This window comes from Oncorhynchus nerka, linkage group LG11, assembly GCF_034236695.1.
Source record: "Oncorhynchus nerka isolate Pitt River linkage group LG11, Oner_Uvic_2.0, whole genome shotgun sequence".
In the NCBI taxonomy this organism is placed as follows: Eukaryota; Metazoa; Chordata; class Actinopteri; order Salmoniformes; family Salmonidae; genus Oncorhynchus; species Oncorhynchus nerka.
The window spans coordinates 35,897,275-35,919,478 of NC_088406.1; the positions used below are offsets into that span (position 1 = coordinate 35,897,275).

General features: G+C 44.1%; 1 protein-coding gene across 2 annotated transcripts in view; it reads right to left on the minus strand.

The window, feature by feature from the left end:
• flot2b (flotillin 2b) overlaps window positions 1-19,481 on the minus strand; it is a 34,264-nt gene extending 14,783 nt beyond the window's left edge. The window contains exons 1-4 of one of the 2 annotated variants that reach the window (XM_029672548.2): window positions 19,300-19,481; window positions 8,030-8,111; window positions 6,860-6,950; window positions 5,010-5,133 (exon numbers count right to left, since the gene is read on the minus strand). In XM_029672548.2, the coding sequence (XP_029528408.2) occupies window positions 5,010-5,133; window positions 6,860-6,950; window positions 8,030-8,111; window positions 19,300-19,348 (346 nt within the window). In that variant the 5' untranslated portion in view covers window positions 19,349-19,481. Of the gene's footprint in view, window positions 1-5,009; window positions 5,134-6,859; window positions 6,951-8,029; window positions 8,112-19,238; window positions 19,263-19,299 lie in introns of those variants that run through there. The other variant, XM_065024469.1, reaches the window with a different exon arrangement.
• Between the last annotated feature and the right edge of the window lie 2,723 nt (window positions 19,482-22,204).

Below are 22,204 nucleotides of genomic sequence, written 5' to 3' on the forward strand. Positions count from 1 at the left end.
TGTCCTCCACGATCAAAAATGCCTGGAAATCGGTGGCAATCATTTTAGCCAATTTTTGTTTTGCTACGGACATAGACTTGGCATAAACTGGTCCATAGAAGACTGCGTTGCTGTGGGTCGCGGAGTAGGCCTACTTAACTGAGTGGATACATCTCCACGTGTGGAAATGGCAAATTCTACACTGTGTTCTAAAATTGTCTACATGATTAAAATGCATCTAAATGCTACTGTGCTTCCGACTCATTTTCCAGCTGTTGTTTTCACAGCTGTGCTTCCTCTCTCTCCTTGACTGCTAAGTGTGTGACTGAGTGAGTTGGCTTGGCCCTCCCTCACTCATCTTTGGTTCATTGGTTGACACTGCGTGTCTGATTGACAGGAACAACAGGTGAGGCTGTTAGTCAGAACAGACAGTCAGAACGAATGTGTGCGTTTGAGCATTTAGGCCTATATTATTTTTTCGTTCTTTGAATTACTTAATTCTATTCATTTAAATCTTCTGATTATTCATATGTTAATTTTTTATATATTTTTATAAATAGATTCGGCTATTCTGGTATGCGTGCCGGCTCCCAACGTTCACCTACAAGAGCCGGCTCTTAGAGCCGACTCGTTCGCGAACGACCCATTACTATCATTTACAAACGAAGCATGTGTGTTTAGTGAGTCCGCCAGATGAGAGGCAGTAGGGATGACCAGGGATGTTTGGTTGGTAAGTGCGTGAATTAGACTATTTTCCTGTGCTGCTAAGCATTCAAAATGTAACGAGTACTTTTGGGTGTCAAGGAAAATGGAGTAAAAAGTGAAATATTTTCTTAAGGAATGTAGTGAAGTAAAAGTACAGATACCCCCCCAAATAATTACTTAAGTAGTACTTTAAAGTATTTTTACTTAAGTACTTTACCCTTTCACACATTCAGGCTCTCATTACATTTAGAAAAATTATTTGAATTTAGACAGGCTATATTTAGTACTTGAACAGCTTGAACAGACTGTTTGAAAAGCTACCTATCAGCAACTTGTTGAAAAACTACCCAGCAAAAACCATGTGTGTATTGTTAAGTTTGTGTTTTAAGTATCCCTATATTTCTGTTATTACGGTGCTATCCCTCTGTTATTAGTGTGCCTACGCAGTAGTCTCATTGTTGATTAATCTAGCCTGAGTGCAATGGCAACCATGTATTGTGCTATTTTCAGTGTTAACATTGGTAGCAGAGGATGGCTAATAACAACAACGTGCCACCTCGTATTGTAATATCCGTTGAGGTCGTATGAAAGTTGGAAAAATTAACTAGGAATCTGGACACGGGTTACTAATCTGGACAAGAAAAAGCAAGCACTCGAAGTAAGAGCAAGCGATACAGCACTGGAAATATCCGTTGAGGATTTGAAGGATGATGACGGTATGGAAACTTTCATTAGAGCACTGGATTCTGTGTTTAATAAAGAAGATGCCTACGAGACATATTCAAACTTTGACAGTGTTACTGGAAACATTTCGGTTGCGATGACGGACTACATAATTGATTTTGAGTTAAAAAACTTTTTTTTTTTTAAACAACAAATCAATACAGGAAGTACATGTGGGAACACAAGTATATATAAATAATATACAAAGGACAATTGGCCTAGGGGCAGGGCTAGGGGGTACAATATCACATTACACAAGGACCTAAAGGGACATAAATAAACTTATTATTCTAACAGCTTTTTTGTTAGTAGAGTATTTAATTGTCTTAAAATAGTTACATTTATTTTTGTAAGGTAAGAAAATGTGGTGTTTTGTTTGTAAATTTACATTTGTGAATATGAAATTTGGCCAAAACAACAATGAAATTAATTACATTTAAAAAATTCAGCTTATTTCTATTGTAGGTAAAGAATCCAAGCAGTACATCTCTCCACAATAGTGTAAAATCTTCATAAATGTGTTCAATTATAAATCTGCTGTTATCTTGCCACAGTTTTCTTACATGAATACAATGCCAACAAAAAGACGCAACACTGTTACTGGGTGGTCATTACAAAAGGAGCAATTTGAGTTTGATGTTTTCCTTAAACTTCTTCATATAGTGGTTGGCAAGATAATATTTATGAGTAATTTGAAAGGAAACTTCCTTAGTTTTGTTAACAAGTAGGTATGTGTGTGGCAACATCCAAACTTTTTCCCAACAGATATTATCAATAAATTAATTCCAATAAGGCATGACATACAACATCCTGCTGAAACAAGGTTTGTATCTCTCTGTTGTTGAATGGATCAAAAGAGAAACAAATCTTTCCTACTGATGAGTCAACAGGGTCAAAGGAAGGTAGGCTCTGAGGGTCAGGTCTTGACACGTTCCTGAACACGTTCTTGAATAATAAAACAACACCTAAAACAATTGCAAAATCTTTAGGTGTTACAGGGACCTTGTAAAGTGATAAGACTTCCTTATAACTGAGTAAAATACCCTCTGCATTTACCAGTTGGCTCACCAATAGGATATTATTTCGGAACCAATATTCTAAAAACAAAGAAGTATTTTTATACAATATATCCCAATTATTCCATGTGTGGAGAAAAAAATATGCTTATAAATTAAGGACCATGACAAGAAAACCTGCCGATGAAAAGCAGAAAGTTTCACTGAAACTTTGTCAATATTATAATTGCAAACCAACATGAAGTTAAGGCCACCAAAAGTAGAGAAGACATGATGAGGAATAAAATTCCACATAGAAGTGGGGATTCTTAGGGATTGTTTTATCCAATTGATCTTAAAAGTATTATTTAAGGTAATAAAGTCCAGAAAATTCAGCCCATCATTCTCATAAGTTGTCATTACAACAGTTTTCCTAATGTAATGGGTACGGTTTCTGCACAGAAAGTTGAAAAGCATCTGGTCTATTGCCTTGCTTATTTTACTGTCAAGATAAATAGATAGAGCGCCATATGTTAGTCTAGAGAGACCTTCAGCCTTGGTTATTAGGACTTCCCTTTAAAGATAATTTTATTTTTAAAATAAGAGCATTAAAATCTAGTAAGCCTCTAGACTTCTGATCCTTTGTAATGGTTATGCCTAAATATGTAAGTTCTTCTTTTACTGAAATACCATAATATGAAGGTGTCACACAATCTTTGACAGCCATGAGTTCACATTTATTAATGTTAAGATATAGACCAGACGCTTTGGAAAAGGATTGTATCACATTGATCGATATGGGAATTTGGTTAGCATCTTTCATAAAAAGTGTAGTATCGTCAGCCAGCTTGCTTATAATAATTTCTTTACCAGCTATGGAAATACCTTGTACAGGACTTTTATTTAAAGAATTTGTAAGAAGTTGGGTGATTAATACAAACAGGTACGGAGAGATAGGACAACCTTGCCTAATTCCTCTCTTTAACTCAAATCTAGGTGAGGTGCCATATTTCAATTTGATAGAACTGTTACCATTTGTATAGAGAGTCATAATAGCCTTAAATAAATAAAAATACCCAAAGCCAAGTCTCTCAAGGGAGTGGAAGAGGAACTGACGCTCTGTGTCAAATGCTTTAAAAAAATCTAAAAAATAATATGAAGCTATCCTCGTTTATTAGGTCTGAGTAGTCAAGTATGTCTAATACTAGTCATTGTTAGAAATATGTATGTTCCTCATAAAGCCAGACTGCAAGTAGTAAGGCTAATATCTTAAAGTCATTATTAAGAAGACAAATTGGACGCCAGTTATCGATGAGCAGCACTTCTTTTTTAGGCTTAGGTATCAGTGTTAAGTTAATGTTTTAAGTATCCCTATATTTCTGTTATTACGGTGCTATCATTATTAGTGTGCCTGCGCAGGAGTCTCATTGTTGATGAACCTGGCCCGAGTGCAATGGAAACCATGTATTGTGCTAATACGTTTGTGTAAAAGTTGTTAAATTGGAACCTTGTCATTGTGTCATTTTAAATTAACGTGTGTGGGACGCATAAGTGATAATGCCCAATAATGCCGGAGGAGCCAGTGTTTCACCCTTCCACAAGATATAGTCCCGACAGATATCGAAGGTTGCTACCCAAGCCGGCTGGTCGTTTGTTCTATCAGTTAGGTTGTCAGAGACGTGACCCAGTCAAGTATTTTTGTTTTGTATCTTTAGACGCAACCCAGTCGTTCGTTCTAAATGTTCCAATGCCATACTGGCTGGCAACATTCTTATACCTTGCTTGCTAGCAAGCAAACTATGGCTAACTTAGTCACGTCAAACAGTTCAGCCAGAATAACAGAAAAGTAGCTGCATTTGCGTTTGTCAAAGCTGTTTTCTAGTGACATTTATTTGGATGCATCCATAACAATGAGTTAATGATGTTCGATTTCACCTGGCATACAAAATGTGCTCTCTCGCCAGGACACTGCTGTTCAAAGAAGCTAGCCAACACCACAGCTAACATAATCACTTCATACTGAAGCTGGAAAGACAGCAAACTAGCTAAACTTTTCCCCCCGTTTTACCTGTTTTCTATTGACATTTCTTTGTATACCTGTATATCAATAAAAATGGCAGTTGATTCATGATTTCGACTGGCTGAGAAAAGCTGCCTGCCCATTATTCTCCTCCCGACACTTTCATTACTATGGAACAGCTAGAGATCGAATTTCAATATTGAAACAATGTTGCAAATGTCGGAGAGACAGACAGCAAGGTTTATACAAATCTCCACTGTTGAGAATATATGCTAGTCTAAAAGAAATTGGAGACAATGTCTAGATGTTTTTTTTATAGTGGATATCAAATGGCTGGGCTGATGTGAGATGGAACAGAGTAAATAGGCATTTCAACGTCATGCATTTAGCCAGTGGTCACTTGTGGAATAGACACGGGTTAAAACTGCATTCTAGACAATCAACATCCAGGATTAGACTCATCTGTTGTATAATGAGGTTTAGCCACTGATTTACATCAGCTAACAGAGAACAAAGCTGAAAACAACCAACTGAAATCAACAGATGACCATAATAGACAAAGATCACTTTGGAAAGATTCTCCTTACCTAGAATTGAGCGTAAATGTCCCTCCAAGGTTTGCAAAACCACTCTTTTGATTTCAGGGACGGATTTGCCCAAAAACTGCTCGCAAGCAATTGCCAAAAGATCATGATCTGTCATCACTTTGATCTGGAGAAAAGATGAAGGAAAGGGTTAGAAGGACTGTGGCCAGGTTGCATGCGCAAATATGAATCACTGTGCTTTAACTTGATCTATGGCTATAAGTTAGTTTACACAAGGATTTAGTCCTTGGTTTACATGAATGTATTTTGCATACCTTGGAACAGAATCTTTCCTGTGACACAGGAAAGATTCCCCCACATTCCCAGTGGGGAAGAAGTTTACGTACACTCAATTAGTATTTGGTAGCATTGCCTTTAAATCAATTTACTTGGGTCAAACACTTCAGGTAGACTTCCACAAGCTTCCCACAATAAATTGGGTGAATTTTGGCCCATTCCTCCTGACATTGCTGGTGTAACTGAGTCAGGTTTGTAGGCCTTCTTGCTCGCACACGCTTTCAGTTCTGTCCGCACATTTTCTATAGGATTGAGGTCAGGGATTTGTGATGGCCACTCCAATACCTGGACTTTGTTGTCCTTAAGCCATTTTGTCACAACTTTGGAAGTATGCTTGGGATCATCATCCATTTGGAATACCCATTTGCAACTGACTGATGTCTTGAGATGATGTGGATATATTGAAGCAACATTTTCCTGCCTCATGAAGCCATCTATTTTGTGAAGTGCACCAGTCCCTCCTGCAGCAAAGCACCCCCACAACACGATGCTGCCACCCCTGTGCTTCACGGTTGGGATGGTGTTCTTCGGCTTGCAAGCCTCTGCCTTTTTCCTCCAAACATAACGATGGTCATTATGGCCAAACAGTTCTATTTTTGTTTCATCAGACCAGAGGACATTTCTCCAAAAAGTACGATATTTGTCCCCATGTGCAGTTGCAAACCGTAGTCTGGCTTTTTTATGGCGGTTTTGGAGCAGTGGCTTCTTCCTTGCTGAACGGCCTTTCAAGTTATGTTGATACAGGACTCGTTTTAATGTGGATATAGATACTTTTGTACCCGTTTCCTCCAGCATCTTCACAAGGTCCTTTGCTGTTGTTCTGGGATTGATTTGCACTTTTTGTACCAAAGTACATTCATCTCTAGGAGACAGAATGCGTCTCCTTCCTGAGTGGTATGACGGCTGCGTGGTCCCATAGTGTTTATACTTGCATACTATTGTTTGTAAAGATGAATGTGGTACCTTCAGGCATTTTGAAATTGCTCCCAAGGATGAACCAGACTTGTGGAGGCCTACAATTTTTTTCTGATGTCTTGGCTGATTTCTTTAGATTTTCCCATGATGTCAAGCAAAGAGGCACTGAGTTTGAAGGTAGACCTTGAAATTCATCCACAGGTACACCGCCAATCGCCAATTAGCCTATCAGAAGCTTCTAAAGTAATGACATAATTTTCTGGAATTTTCCAAGCTATTTAAAGGCACAGTCCAACTTCATGTATGTAAACTTCTGACCCACTGGAATTGTGACACAGTGAATTATAAGTGAAATAATCTGTCTGTAAACAATTGTTGGAAAAAGTACTTGTGTCATGCACAAAGTAGACGTCCTAACCGACTTGCCAAAACTATAGCTTGTTAACAAGAAATTTGTGGGGTGGTTGAAAAACTCCAACCTAAGTGTATGTAAACCTCCAACTTTAACTGTATTTTCCAATTCAATACAATTGACAAAATTATACTTTGTCATTGTTTTCACTGACAACGCATTTTGTGAGACAAACAAAGGAGGCATGTCATGGTGGTAACTGGTCTCTTTCCAGCATTTTATTTTTTACCTGTGCCACCCCAGTGACAGTGATGGCGACCCCTTCAGCAGTCTCAACATCCTCACACTTAGGTTGGAGTGTCATAATCTCCAGTGTAATCCTGTATGAGGAAAAACAGTATTTGAAGTAATCCAGACCTTAAAGGGGCAACCTGCAGTTGAAACAATAACACGTTCTCTTCCCACTGTTTGGGTAAAAAGCTATGCGATGGGGCTGTAGAAATGCAACCACTGAAATTCATAGAGCTATGGATGCAAGGACCCACCAATCCTGAAGTTAACAGGCAGAGGAGAGAAAAAGCTCTGCATCAGTATTATGGGACAATGTTGTCACTGACAAAACATCTGGAGCAGAAGTAATGGGATAATTTGGAGGCTCAGCTGAAATATCTTCTCTCATCATTGAATAAATATTATTGGGAAGTCACATGAGGAGTTTCACAATGGCGACATTTCAGCCATGGAATATTTCTATAGTGGAATGTTTATTGTTTCTGGAGATTTATTACCTCTATTGCCACACACTTCCTTGACACACGGCCAAAATGACTAGAGACTAGTTACTGGCTATTGAGCAAACCTGCCAAATATAACCTGAAGAAAACCTAAACAAAACATTGCATTGCATGCTTTCATGTAAACCCAGGGGATAATGCCTTACAGTCAGTTAATAAACAGAGGACAGCAGCTAACCTACAGTGAAAAAGGGTAAGAATTGTGCCAAGTGACACACTGGAAAGAAGGCAGAAGAGTGAATGTGTACTGTAGTTTAAGAAGGTGAGGCCAAGTGTCCTTTGCAGTGTTTCCATTTGAAACATCCAGAACTCATTAACACAATGTAGGTCAGTAAGTAAAGTGTGGCACAGAATAAAATAGTCTTTCACGCAAGCCAACTGGCTGATTGTCAGGCCGCATATGGGTGTGCTTAGTGAATTATAGGCTATCATTGTGGAAATCTAAGATGTTGGATAACCTGTTGGAGCCGTGTTCATAAATAATAGAGGGTCTCTAATCCTTAGGAAGCCCTTTTATCCAATTTAGTATTTGTACGGAAACGTGTAGGATTATTTAGCCATTGAAGAAATAAAACAAGCCTCCTCCAGGCTATTAGCAAAACAACCCATAACTGCTGATAGAATTGTCTTCATCTATCAGTCTATGCCATCATCAACGGTCTCACCTTTGAATGTCAGTGATGAGCCACCAGGCCCAGGCCCAGCCCCCCACCATGTAGGTCTTCTCATCTGAGCCACAACAGGCACCTGAGAAATGAAACAGACAAGACGTGAGTCAGTGGCACAAGATTTCCATTGGGGAAAGACTTCCATCATTCCTCAGCATTCATTATTGATACTCAGTTGACACCCTTGTCCGAGACCTTCTTAGGTTGTTAGCATAACAAGTCCTTTGTCTTGCTGCCCTGCACTAGCCATGTTACTACAGGGCCAAATGTAAAATGTTTAGGTATAGGCTACTCGTAAACTTCTATAAGGGTAGCCTACATGATTACCTAGCCTTCTGTATAATTTTCCTGCAAGCTCAGAAATCCCTTGGCCTTGGAAGCTAAGTGTATATCCTATTACAGTGTATATAGCTAAGGATGTAGTAACAAAACCAATCAAAACATGGAAGTGTCGGTATCATTTAGCTTAGGGCTGACCCCAATTAGTCGACTGGTCGAGTGTTTGGTCGTTAGGCTATTTGTTCGACCGAGATTGTGTGAGTTACTGCTTGACTAAAACACATATTTGTGTGCCGATCTCAGTGAACTAATCCATTGCGGAGGCCTAGACTGAAAGCCAATTTACGCTTGATCTGAAAATGTGAGCGGAGGCTCCATATCGGGGGTCTGAGACAATTGTGGATTCTCCAGAGGAATGCAGAGGCCAATTCGAGCTTTGTACAGTATCGCCATGCACCTCCCAAATGTTGTAACAACGTGGAGGGCTCTGTATAGCTTCGCATTGACATGATTGGTTGACGGTAGGTGGGGGCGGTAGATCTTGTATAAACACACATTCACTTCCTTGACAACAGCTCTGCACTGCTCTGTGAAGTGCAAGAAGTATGAATGCCCTGACTTCTGCTGAGGCCATAAATGTAAATGCTGCATGACCAATGCAGACGTCAGATTGAAATGCACCCAGCTGTACAACGCACTTCTCTCTCCAGAATGCGCACTCTCCAGCCAACTTGTGGACATTCATTGTTTCATAACTTCATTGTGTGAATTGTTTGCGATTTATTGTTGCGAGTTCAAATCTCATCACGGACAACTTGAGCATGTTAGCTAATTAGCAACTTTTCAACTACTTAATACTTTTAGCTACTTTGCATGTTAGGTAACCCTAACATTAACCCCTTTAGTTAACCCTGACCCTTTAACCTAACTACTAATCTTAACCCTAACCCCTAGCCTGAGCTAAAGTTAGCCACCTAGCTAGAATTCGTAACATATTGTACGTTTTTCAGATTCATAATGGAATAGACAACAGGTGGAAATAATAGGCAATTAGCAAGACACCCCCAATAAAGGAGTTATTCTGCGGGTGGGGACCACAGACCACTTCTCAGTTCCTATGCTTCCTGGCGGATGTTTTGGTCACTTTTGAATGCTGGCGGTGCTTTCACTCTAGTGGTAGCATGAGACGGAGTCTACAACCCACACAAGTGGCTCAGGTAGTGCAGCTCATCCAGGATGGCACATCAATGCGAGCTGTGGCAAGAAGGTTTGCTGTGTCTGTCAGCGTAGTGTCCAGAGCATGGAGGCGCTACCAGGAGACAGGCCAGTACATCAGGAGATGTGGAGGAGGCCGTAGGAGGGCAACAACCCAGCAGCAGGGCCGCTACCTCCGCCTTTGTGCAAGGAGGAGCACTGCCAGTGCCCTGCAAAATTACCTCCAGCAGGCCACAAATGTGCATGTGTCTGCTCAAACGATCAGAAACAGACTTCATGAGGCTGGTATGAGGGCCCGACGTCCACAGGTGGGGGTTGTGCTTTCAGCCGAACACCGTGCAGGACGTTTGGCATTTGCCAGAGAACACCAAGATCGGCAAATTCGCCACTGGCGCCCTGTGCTCTTCACAGATGAAAGCAGGTTCACACTGAGCACATGTGACAGACGTGACAGTCTGGAGACGCCGTGGAGAACGTTCTGCCGCCTGCAACATCCTCCAGCATGACCGGTTTGGCGGTGGGTCAGTCATGGTGTGGGGTGGCATTTCTTTGGGGTGCCGCACAGCCCTCCATGTGCTCTCCAGAGGTAGCCTGACTGCCATTAGGTACCGATATGAGATCCTCAGACCCCTTGTGAGACCATATGCTGGAGCGATTGGCTCTGGGTTCCTCCTAATATAAGACAATGCTAGACCTCATGTGGCTGGAGTGTGTCAGCAGTTCCTGCAAGAGGAAGGCATTGATGCTATGGACTGGCCCGCCCGTTCCCCAGACCTGAATCCAATTGAGCACATCTGGGACATCATGTCTCGCTCCATCCACCAACGCCACGTTGCACCACAGACTGTCCAGGAGTTACTTTAGTCCAGGTCTGGGAGGAGATCCCTCAGGAGACCATCTGCCACCTCATCATACAGGCACGTGGAGGCCACACACACTACTGAGCCTCATTTTGACTTGTTTTAAGGACATTACATCAAAGTTGGATCAGCCTGTAGTGTGGTTTTCCACTTTAATTTTGAGTGTGACACCAAATCCAAATCAAATCAAATCAAATGTATTTATATAGCCCTTCGTACATCAGCTGATATCTCAAAGTGCTGTACAGAAACCCAGCCTAAAACCCCAAACAGCAAACAATGCAGGTGTAAAAGCACAGTGGCTAGGAAAAACTCCCTAGAAAGGCCAAAACCTAGGAAGAAACCTAGTGAGGAACCAGGCTATGTGGGGTGGCCAGTCCTCTTCTGGCTGTGCCGGGTAGAGATTATAACAGAACATGACCAAGATGTTCAAATGTTCATAAATGACCAGCATGGTCGAATAATAATAAGGCAGAACAGTTGAAACTGGAGCAGCAGCACAGTCAGGTGGACTGGGGACAGCAAGGAGTCATCATGTCAGGTAGTCCTGGGGCACGGTCCTAGGGCTCAGGTCCTCCGAGAGAGAGAAAGAAAGAGAGAATTAGAGAGAGCATATGTGGGGTGGCCAGTCCTCTTCTGGCTGTGCCGGGTGGAGATTATAACAGAACGTGGCCAAGATGTTCAAATGTTCATAAATAACCAGCATGGTTGAATAATAGTAAGGCAGAACAGTTGAAACTGGAGCAGCAGCACAGTCAGGTGGACTGGGGACAGGAAGGAGTCATCATGTCAGGTAGTCCTGGGACATGGTCCTAGGGCCCAGGCCAGTTGAAACTGGAGCAGCAGCATGGCCAGGTGGACTGGGGACAGGAAGGAGTCATCATGTCTGGTAGTCCTGGGGCATGGTCCTAGGGCTCAGGTCCTCCGAGAGAGAGAGAGAAAGAGAGAAGGAGAGAGAATTAGAGAACGCACACTTAGATTCACACAGGACACCGAATAGGACAGGAGAAGTACTCCAGATATAACAAACTGACCCTAGCCCCCCGACACATAAACTACTGCAGCATAAATACTGGAGGCTGAGACAGGAGGGGTCAGGAGACACTGTGGCCCCATCCGAGGACACCCCCGGACAGGGCCAAACAGGAAGGATATAACCCCACCCATTTTGCCAAAGCACAGCCCCCACACCACTAGAGGGATATCTTCAACCACCAACTTACCATCCTGAGACAAGGCCGAGTATAGCCCACAAAGATCTCCGCCACGGCACAACCCAAGGGGGGGCGCCAACCCAGACAGGCTGACCACAACAGTGAATCAACCCACCCAGGTGACGCACCCCCCCCAGGGACGGCACGAGAGAGCCCCAGTAAGCCAGTGACTCAGCCCCCGTAACAGGGCTGAGGCAGAGAATCCCAGTGGAAAGAGGGGAACCGGCCAGGCAGAGACAGCAAGGGCGGTTCGTTGCTCCAGAGCCTTTCCGTTCACCTTCCCACTCCTGGGCCAGACTACACTCAATCATATGACCCACTGAAGAGATGAGTCTTCAGTAAAGACTTAAAGGTTGAGACCGAGTTTGCGTCTCTGACATGGGTAGGCAGACCGTTCCATAAAAATGGAGCTCTATAGGAGAAAGCCCTGCCTCCAGCTGTTTGCTTAGAAATTCTAGGGACAATTAGGAGGCCTGCGTCTTGTGACCGTAGCTTACGTGTAGGTCTGTACGGCAGGACCAAATCAGAGAGATAGGTAGGAGCAAGCCCATGTAATGCTTTGTAGGTTAGCAGTAAAACCTTGAAATCAGCCCTTGCTTTGACAGGAAGCCAGTGTAGAGAGGCTAGCACTGGAGTAATATGATCAAATTTTTTGGTTCTAGTCAGGATTCTAGCAGCCGTATTTAGCACTAACTGAAGTTTATTTAGTGCTTTATCCGGGTAGCCGGAAAATAGAGCATTGCAGTAGTCTAACCTAGAAGTGACAAAAGCATGGATTAATTTTTCTGCATCATTTTTGGACAGAAAGTTTCTGATTTTTGCAATGTTACGTAGATGGAAAAAAGCTGTCCTCGAAATGGTCTTGATATGTTCTTCAAAAGAGAGATCAGGGTCCAGAGTAACGCCGAGGTCCTTCACAGTTTTATTTGAGACGACTGTACAACCATTAAGATTAATTGTCAGATTCAACAGAAGATCTCTTTGTTTCTTGGGACCTAGAACAAGCATCTCTGTTTTGTCCGAGTTTAATAGTAAAGTTTGCAGCCATCCACTTCCTTATGTCTGAAACACATTCTTCTAGCGAGGGCAAATTTAGGGGCTTCACCATGTTTCATTGAAATGTTCAGCTGTGTGTCATCCGCATAGCAGTGAAAGTTTACATTATGTTTTCGAATAACATACCCAAGAGGTAGAATATATAGTGAAAACAATAGTGGTCCTAAAACAGAACCTTGAGGAACACCGAAATTTACAGTTGATTTGTCAGAGGACAAACCATTCACAGAGACAAACTGATATCTTTCCGACAGATAAGATCTAAACCAGGCCAGAACATGTCCGTGTAGACCAATTTGGGTTTCCAATCTCTCCAAAAGAATGTGGTGATCGATGGTATCAAAAGCAGCACTAAGGTCTAGGAGCACGAGGACAGATGCAGAGCCTCGGTCCGATGCCATTAAAATGTCATTTACCACCTTCACAAGTGCCGTCTCAGTGCTATAATGGGGTCTAAAACCAGACTGAAGCATTTCGTATACATTGTTTGTCTTCAGGAAGGCAGTGAGTTGCTGCGCAACAGCCTTCTCTAAAATTTTTGAGAGGAATGGAAGATTCGATATAGGCCGATAGTTTTTTATATTTTCTGGGTCAAGGTTTGGCTTTTTCAAGAGAGGCTTTATTACTGCCACTTTTAGTGAGTTTGGTACACATCCAGTGGATAGAGAGCCGTTTATTATGTTCAACATAGGAGGGCCAAGCACAGGAAGCAGCTCTTTCAGTAGTTTAGTTGGAATAGGGTCCAGTATGCAGCTTGAAGGTTTAGAGGCCATGATTATTTTCATCATTGTGTCAAGAGATATAGTACTAAAAGACTTGAGCGTCTCTCTTGATCCTAGGTCCTGGCAGAGTTGTGCAGACTCAGGACAACTGAGGTTTGGAGGAATACGCAGGTTTAAAGAGGAGTCCGTAATTTGCTTTCTAATAATCATAATCTTTTCCTCAAAGAAGTTCATGAATTTATCACTGCTAAAGTGAAAGTCATCCTCTCTTGAGGAATGCTGCTTTTTAGTTAGCTTTGCGACAGTATCTAAAAGGAATTTCGGATTGTTCTTATTTTCCTCAATTAAGTTAGAAAAATAGGATGATCGAGCAGCAGTAAGGGCTCTTCGGTACTGCACGGTACCGTCCTTCCAAGCTAGTCGGAAGACTTCCAGTTTGGTGTGGCGCCATTTCCGTTCCAATTTTCTGGAAGCTTGCTTCAGAGCTCGGGTATTTTCTGTGTACCAGGGAGCTAGTTTCTTATGAGACATTTTTTTAGTTTTTAGGGGTGCAACTGCATCTAGGGTATTGCGCAAGGTTAAATTGAGATCCTCAGTTAGGTGGTTAACGGATTTTTGTCCTCTGGCGTCCTTGGGTAGGCAGAGGGAGTCTGGAAGGGCATCAAGGAATCTTTGTGTTGTCTGTGAATTTATAGCACGACTTTTGATGTTCCTTGGTTGGGGTCTGAGCAGATTATTTGTTGCAATTGCAAACGTAATAAAATGGTGGTCCGATAGTCCAGGATTATGAGGAAAAACATTAAGATCCACAACATTTATTCCATGGGACAAAACTAGGTCCAGCGTATGACTGTGACAGTGAGTGGGTCCAGAGACATGTTGGACAAAACCCACTGAGTCGATGATGGCTCCGAAAGCCTTTTGGAGTGGGTCTGTGGACTTTTCCATGTGAATATTAAAGTCACCAAAGATTAGAATATTATCTGCAATGACTACAAGGTCCGATAGGAATTCAGGGAACTCAGTGAGAAACGCTGTATATGGCCCAGGAGGCCTGTAAACAGTAGCTATAAAAAGTGATTGAGTAGGCTGCATAGATTTCATGACTAGAAGCTCAAAAGACGAAAACGTCTTTTTTTTTTTTGTAAATTGAAATTTGCTATCGTAAATGTTAGCAACACCTCGGCCTTTGCAGGATGCACGGGGGATATGGTCACTAGTGTAGCCAGGAGGTGAGGCCTCATTTAACACAGTAAATTCATCAGGCTTAAGCCATGTTTCAGTCAGGCCAATCACATCAAGATTATGATCAGTGATTAGTTCATTGACTATAATTGCCTTTGAAGTAAGGGATCTAACATTAAGTAGCCCTATTTTGAGATGTGAGGTATCATGATCTCTTTCAGTAATGACAGGAATGGAGGTGGTCTTTATCCTAGTCAGATTGATAAGGCGAACACCGCCATGTTTAGTTTTGCCCAACCTAGGTCGAGGCACAGACACGGTCTCAATGGTGATAGCTGAGCTGACTACGCTAGTGGCAGACTCCACTATGCTGGCAGGCTGGCTAATAGCCTGCTGCCTGGCCTGCACCCAATTTCATTGTGGAGCTAGAGGAGTTAGAGCCCTGTCTATGTTGGTAGATAAGATGAGAGCACCCCTCCAGCTAGGATGGAGTCCGTCACTCCTCAGCAGGTCAGGCTTGGTCCTGTTTGTGGGTGAGTCCCAGAAAGAGGGCCAATTATCTACAAATTCTATCTTTTGGGAGGGGCAGAAAACAGTTTTCAACCAGCGATTGAGTTGTGAGACTCTGCTGTAGAGCTCATCACTCCCCCTAACTGGGAGGGGGCCAGAGACAATTACTCGATGCCGACATCTTTCTAGCTGATATGCACGCAGAAGCTATGTTGCGCTTGGTGATCTCTGACTGTTTCATCCTAACATCGTTGGTGCCGACGTGGATAACAATATCTCTATACTCTCTATACTCGCCAGTTTTAGCTTTAGCCAGCACCATCTTCAGATTAGCCTTAACGTCGGTAGCCCTGCCCCCGGGTAAACAGTGTATGATCGCTGGATGATTCGCTTTAAGTCTAATACTGCGGGTAATGGAGTCGCCAATGACTAGAGTTTTCAATTTGTCAGAGCTAATGGTGGGAAGCTTCGGCGTCTCAGACCCCGTAACGGGAGGAGTAGAGACCAGAGAAGACTCGGCCTCTGACACCGACCCGCTGCTTAATGGGGAAAACCGGTTGAAAGTTTCTGTCGGCTGAATGAGCGACACCGGTTGAGCGTTCCTACAGCATTTCCTTCCAGAAACCGTGAGAAAATTGTCCGGCTGCGGGGACTGTGCCAGGGGATTTATACTACTATCTGTACTTACTGGTGGCACAGACGCTGTTTCATCCTTTCCTACACTGAAATTACCCTTGCCTAACGATTGCGTCTGAAGCTGGGCTTGCAGTACAGCTATCCTCGCCGTAAGGCGAGCACAGCGGCTGCAATTAGAAGGCATCATGTTAATGTTACTACTTAGCTTCGGCTGTTGGAGGTCCTGACGAATCGTGTCCAGATAAAGCGTCCGGAGTGAAAAAGTTGAGGAAAAAATAAATAAATATATGAACGGTAATTAAAAAGTGAAAACCGTAAAGTTGTCAGGTAGCAAAATAGGTTGGCAACAAAACGCACAGCAACTCGAAAACAAGCCTGCAAGTTGTGACCAGACCTCCATGGGTTGATAAATTTGATTTCCATTGATAATTTGTGTGATTTTGTTGTCAGCACATTCAACTATGTAAAGAAAAAAGTATGACTGCTAACCACTACGCAGAGACTATATCGTTGTCACCTCACAGTCAACATAGCTACTGGAACTAATGGGTTAGTAAACCTGCTACAATCATGCAGTAGTGTACAGTCAGAACACAGTTTAACAGTTACACCGGCAGGCCCCAGGGGCATTAAATTAATTAAACCAAAATCTTACCTTGAATTGTTAAGATTTCCATTTTTGGCTAGCCATAACCAGCTAGCTAATATAACACCCTTCTCTGTTTGAGCCAGGTGTTTGTATAGGCTAAACTAGCTGTTGGCATTCAGCTAGCTAAATAAACATTTTAAAAAAATACAACCAAATAAAGCTAGCTCTCTCTTGCACCTCCTTAAATTTTAGAAGAAATACATTTGTTCAAAACTGTTTAACAATTGTCTTTCTCTCTGAGTCAACTACTCACCACATTTTATGCTGTGTGCAAGCTAGCTTTAGTTTATTATTTCAGTACTAGATTAATTCTCTGATCCTTTGATTGGGTGGACATGTCAATTCATGCTGCAAGAGCTCTGATAGGTTGGAGGACGTCCTCCGGAAGTTGTCATATTACTGTGCAAGTCTATGGAAGGGGGTGAGAACCAAGAGCCTCCTGGATTTTTTTTTATTGAAATCAATGCACCCAGAGGAGGACAGAAACTAGCTGTCCTCCAGCTACAGCCTTGGTGTGACCCTAGAGTGTGCTGCTGAGGCTACTTTAGACTTTCATTGCAAAACAGTGTGTTTTAATCAATTATTTGGAGAAGTTAAGACATTTGCTAAAGTTTTATCTAAAAAAGGACAACTTTAAATGTTTCAATATTTTTGTTTTTATGAAATTCACCGAGGATGGTCCTCCCCTTCCTCCCATGAGGAGCCTACATTTTACCATACGAAACATATCATACTAAATTATATCTCATATTTACGTACAGAACAATACAAAATTCTCTGACACCAGGTTGGTTAACCAGCTGGTAACAACCTAGCCCAAGATGTACTCTCAAGGAGCCTAACTTTACTGTTACTTCTTAAGGTTCTTTCAGGACCCTGTCTTTCAAAGATAATTCGCAAAAATCCAAATAACTTCACAGATCTTCAGTGTAAAGGGTTTAAACACTGTTTTCCATGCTTGTTCAATGAACCATAAACAATTAATGAACATTCACCTGTGGAACAGCCGTTAAGACACTAACAGCTTACAGATGGTAGTAGGCAATTGAGGTCACAGTTCTGAAAACTTAGGACACTAAAGTGGCCTTTCTACAGACTCTGAAAAACACCAAAAGAAAGATGCCCAGGGTCCCTGCTCATCTGTGTGAACGTGCCTTAGGCATGCTGCAAGGAGGTATGAGGACTGCAGATGTGGCCAGGGCAATAAATCGCAATGTCCGTACTGTGAGACGACAGCGCTACAGGGAGACAGGATGGACAGCTGATCGTCCTCACAGTGGCAGACCCCGTGTAACAACACCTGCACAGGATCGGTACATCCAAACATCACACATACGGGACAGGTACAGGATGGCAACAACTGCCCGAGTTACCCCAGGAAGGCACAATCCCTCCATCAGTGCTCAGACTGTCCGCAATAGGCTGAGAGAGGCTGGACTGAGGGCTTGTAGGCCTGTTGTAAGGCAGGTCCTCACCAGACATCACTGGCAACAATGTCACCTATGGGCATAAACCCACCGTCGGTGGACCAGACAGGACTGGCAAAAAGTGCTAATCACTGACGAGTCGCGGTTGTGTCTCACCAGGGGTGATGGTCGGATTTGCGTTTATCGTCAAAGGATCAATCTCAACACTGTGCGTTACAAGGAAGACATCCTCCTCCCTCATGTGGTATCTTTCCTGCAGGCTCATCCTGACATGACCCTCCAGCATGACAATGCCACCTGCCATACTGCTCGTTCTGTGCATGATTTCCTGCAAGACAAGGAATGTCAGTGTTCTGCCATGACCAGCAAAGAGCCCGGATGTCAATCCCATTGAGCACGTCTGGGACCTGTTGAATCGGAGGGTGAGGGCTAGGGCCATTCCCCCAATAAATGTCCGGGAACTTGCAGGTGCCTTGGTGGAAGAGTGGGGTAACATCTCACAGCATGAACTGGCAAATCTGGTGCAGGCCATGAGGAGGAGATCCACTGCAGTAATTAATGCAGCTGGTACCCACACCAGATACGGACTTACTTTTGATTTTGACCCCCCTTTGTTCAGGGACACATTATTTCATTTATGTTAGTCACATGTCTGTGGCACTTGTTCAGTTTATGTCTTAGTTGTTGGATCTTGTTATGTTCATACAAATATTTACACATTTTAAGTTGGCTGGAAAATAAACGCAGTTGACAGTGAGACGTTTCAATTTTTGCTGAGTATGTTATTTTCAGAGGTAGACTGGCCCTTGCAGCCAAACACTCCATCTATCGATTCTCTATTGTGATACGGTTCTAGAAACACAATACACACTTAACGTATACTGTTTTAACTGGCTTTATTACAGTTGCAGACGACAGCAACACGTTTATGGCGGCCTTCTTCGGTTACACACAGGTGTTCCGAGCATGCTAGATTGCTAATTAGTACAGGTGGTCCCTCGGTCTTCCGTAAACAGTAAACACGGAAATATAGCTGTGTGGGAACACTAACCCTATAAAAGGTGTGTATCAATGTAACCTTTCGTTTTTTTGAGAATGGTTTCTCTGATATGAAAGATACAGTCCTTATGCTTCACAAATCATATTGCAAGCAATGTGTGTTAATGTACAGACTGAGCGGTGCTCCAAACAAAACTACCCAGACAATAAAACTTGCCCGTACAGATAAAACTCCCCCACAGAAGACGCCTTCGTCCATTGACTCTTAATGTGTAATGTAATACAACTTAGAGACATTATCAATGGCTAGTAACAACTAACGTTAGTGAAGAGACAGGATTTATGTTTATCCATCGAGCAAAAGCAACGCAATTACTGTTTCATTAACTAGCTAACGTTAGCTATACATTAACTGAAAACACTTGGCAAACGAACAGGTTAACAAAATACCCACACATAACAATTAAGCATTTTGTTGGCTAGCTAACGTTAGCATGCAGAACACCTAACGTTACCAGAAACAACCACGGCTTCATTTGGTCCAACTGTAAGGCAGCTACCCATCTTCTTCCGGTGATATATCCTCCCAAATATGCGTGAAACCGTTCTGTATTGTAATATACTTTGGTTGTGTGGTTAAAAAAAAGTCAATATTCACAGCGTCTCTGCCACTATTCAATCTCCTGCAAGCCCTCGCCCCAAATCAAGACTGTGACGTAGCTAACGTTTGCCCTGCCCACTTCAGGGGGCTCCCTCCCTTCCCATGCAGTGTGCACTCGTAGCCGCTAGGGAGTAGCATTTTCTAAACTGTACTGTCTTTGGTAATAACCGATGGTAGTAGCGAGCATCTACTGTCTACTATCTGACTAACGTTTCGCCCTGCCTGTCTGTATCAACGATGCACACATATGGAGCCAGATACTTGCCAAAAGGTTGAACAAACATATCATTATCATTATAACAAAATATATACGTAAATTATTAGGATTGTAAGAAAAGCCATGCGTGAAACAAAGGTTACGTATGTAACCTTCGTTATGTTTCACTATATTGGATCACTGAAATATATTGGTATACCCGTACCAGATTTAGTCGGTGCTAGGGGACCCTGGCCAGCCAGCGGCAAAGTCCCAGCGCGGCATCGAGACACAGGGGCCATCAATGTGGAAGGGGCGGGGGGAGGTCTCTGCACAGACCCCGGAAGGGGAGGCAACGCCCAGGACCGCTGAACCAACCGCAGAGGGAGATTTCCACATTTACCCGATAGGGAGGTTCCACATTTACCCAGCTGGCCGCAGCACAAATATCAGTGAGGGGCTCTCCTCTCAGTAGAGCCCAGGAAGCAGCCACACCTCGTGTTGAATGTGCCACCACAGATCCCAGCACTGGCCTGCCAGCCAAGCGGTATGCTGTCATAATCATGTCCACAATCCAGAGAGAGCGTTTGCTTTGATTGCCCAGCCCACAGGACTCTCTCACCATAGCAGACAAAGAGCTGATCTGTTGTTCTAACTGACCGTGTCCGCTCCTCATAGGCAGCCAGTGCCCACACAGGGCACAGCATGTCGGAGGGAGGCCCAGACTCCCTCGCCACTGCCAGAGGGTCGTAAGCAGACAGGATAAAAGAGATGTTCACATGCCTGTCTGACAGAATCATCGGGAGGAATGAACGGTTGGGGCGGAGAGATATACTCCTCTTACCGGGGTCCATCTGGTAGCACTCAGAACTTACCAAAAGAGCATTGAGCTCACCCACCCTCTTCATGGAAGAAAATTCTACCAAATAAGCCACCTTCTTAGAGAGGTCTTTCAGGGAGGCAGACTCCAACGGTTTGAAAGGCGGCTTTGCCAAAGCTGCCAAGACCACACCCAGATCCCAACTTGCCATTGAGTGGTTCCTAACTGGAGGTAGGCGACAAACACCCTTCATAAACCTGGAGATCAAGGGACGCCCCACTGGCCTGTCCATCCACCCCACATGGCACGCCGATATAGTGGCCAAATACCTTCTGGGTGTAGAGGTTGCCAAGCCCTCATCCAAGCGAGACTGCAGGTATTGAAGGACATACTGCACCCCGCATGACTCGGGCACAACCTCAATAACAGTGCACCAAGAGCAAAACAACTGCCCATGCAACTGTAGCCGGTGCCCCTGCGCTCTGCATGGTGTTCATTATGCCCTCCTGTAGTCCTAACATGGACCGTTGGTGCCGTTCAGCGGCCAAGCCCACAGACTGAGGCGGTGTGGTCTCGGATGCCACAGAGTTCACCCGGTCTGAGACAGCAGGTCGGGTCTCAGGGGCAGTTGCCAAGGTGTCCCAGACAACAGGGACAAGAGAAGGCTGAACCAGGGTCGTCTGGGCCAGTATGGCGTTACCAGCATCCTGGTCCTGTCCAGCACAGCCTAGATCAGGGGAAAAGGGGGAAATGTGTAAAGCTCCAGCCCTGGCCAATCATAAGCCAGAGCATCCAAGCCCAGATGTCCAGTGTGCATTGCAAACAGGTCCACCTGCGCTCTCCCAAACTTGTCCCACAGGTGCTGCACCCCTGGTGATGTAGGCTCCAGTCCCAAGGTGGTGGTCCCTCCCTCAAGAGCATATTCGCTGCCACATTCAGGATGCTAGGTACGTGCGCTGCGCGTAGAGGCGCTAGACGTCACTGAGCCCAGAGAAGAAGCTCCTGTGCCATAAGATGGAGGTGGTGGGACCTCAGTCCACCCTGATGGTTGAGGTAAGCCACCACCATTCTCACCAGGACATATCTTCCCTTCGGGTGTGGAAGGAAAGACCGCAGGGATAGCAGTACAGCTCAGAGCTCTAATGTATTGATGTGTCTGCCGCTCCAAGGAGGTAGCAAACAGCCTCTGGCCAACCTGCCCTTGGTCACATCCCCCCCAGACGATCTGAAAGGCATCTGTGCTGACCAGCTCCCGGCGGCACATCCTCAGCATCTCCATCCCCTTAGAGAAAGGAGCGACAGCGCCACCTCAACAATGCCCTGAGGCACTGTGTGATCACCCGCAGCTGGCGGTGACGGTGGCGCTTTGGGTGCAGCCGGTGGGAGTTGAACCACTGTTGAAGAGGCCGGAGATGGAGTAGGCCCAGGGGAATCAGCAACGAGGCTGTGGTCAGCAATCCCAACATGCATTGTCAGGACCGACACCACCCACCCCTGCTGAAGGTGGTCAAGGCAAGATAAGATCGCCTGAACCGGTGACGGTTGACAGGTTGTTTTTCCATCGCACACTGTGCCCCTCCCCGCTGTCGTCCCTCAGCACAAGGCGATGGGGCAGGAGAGGGATACCACTGTCATTTGGGTGCAGGTGGGTGGCGACGGTCCATCTGCCTCGAACCCGGGTCCTGAGGAGGCGGCATGAACCGTCTCATGGTCTCCTAGTCCCTACGAATCTTATCGGTCCAC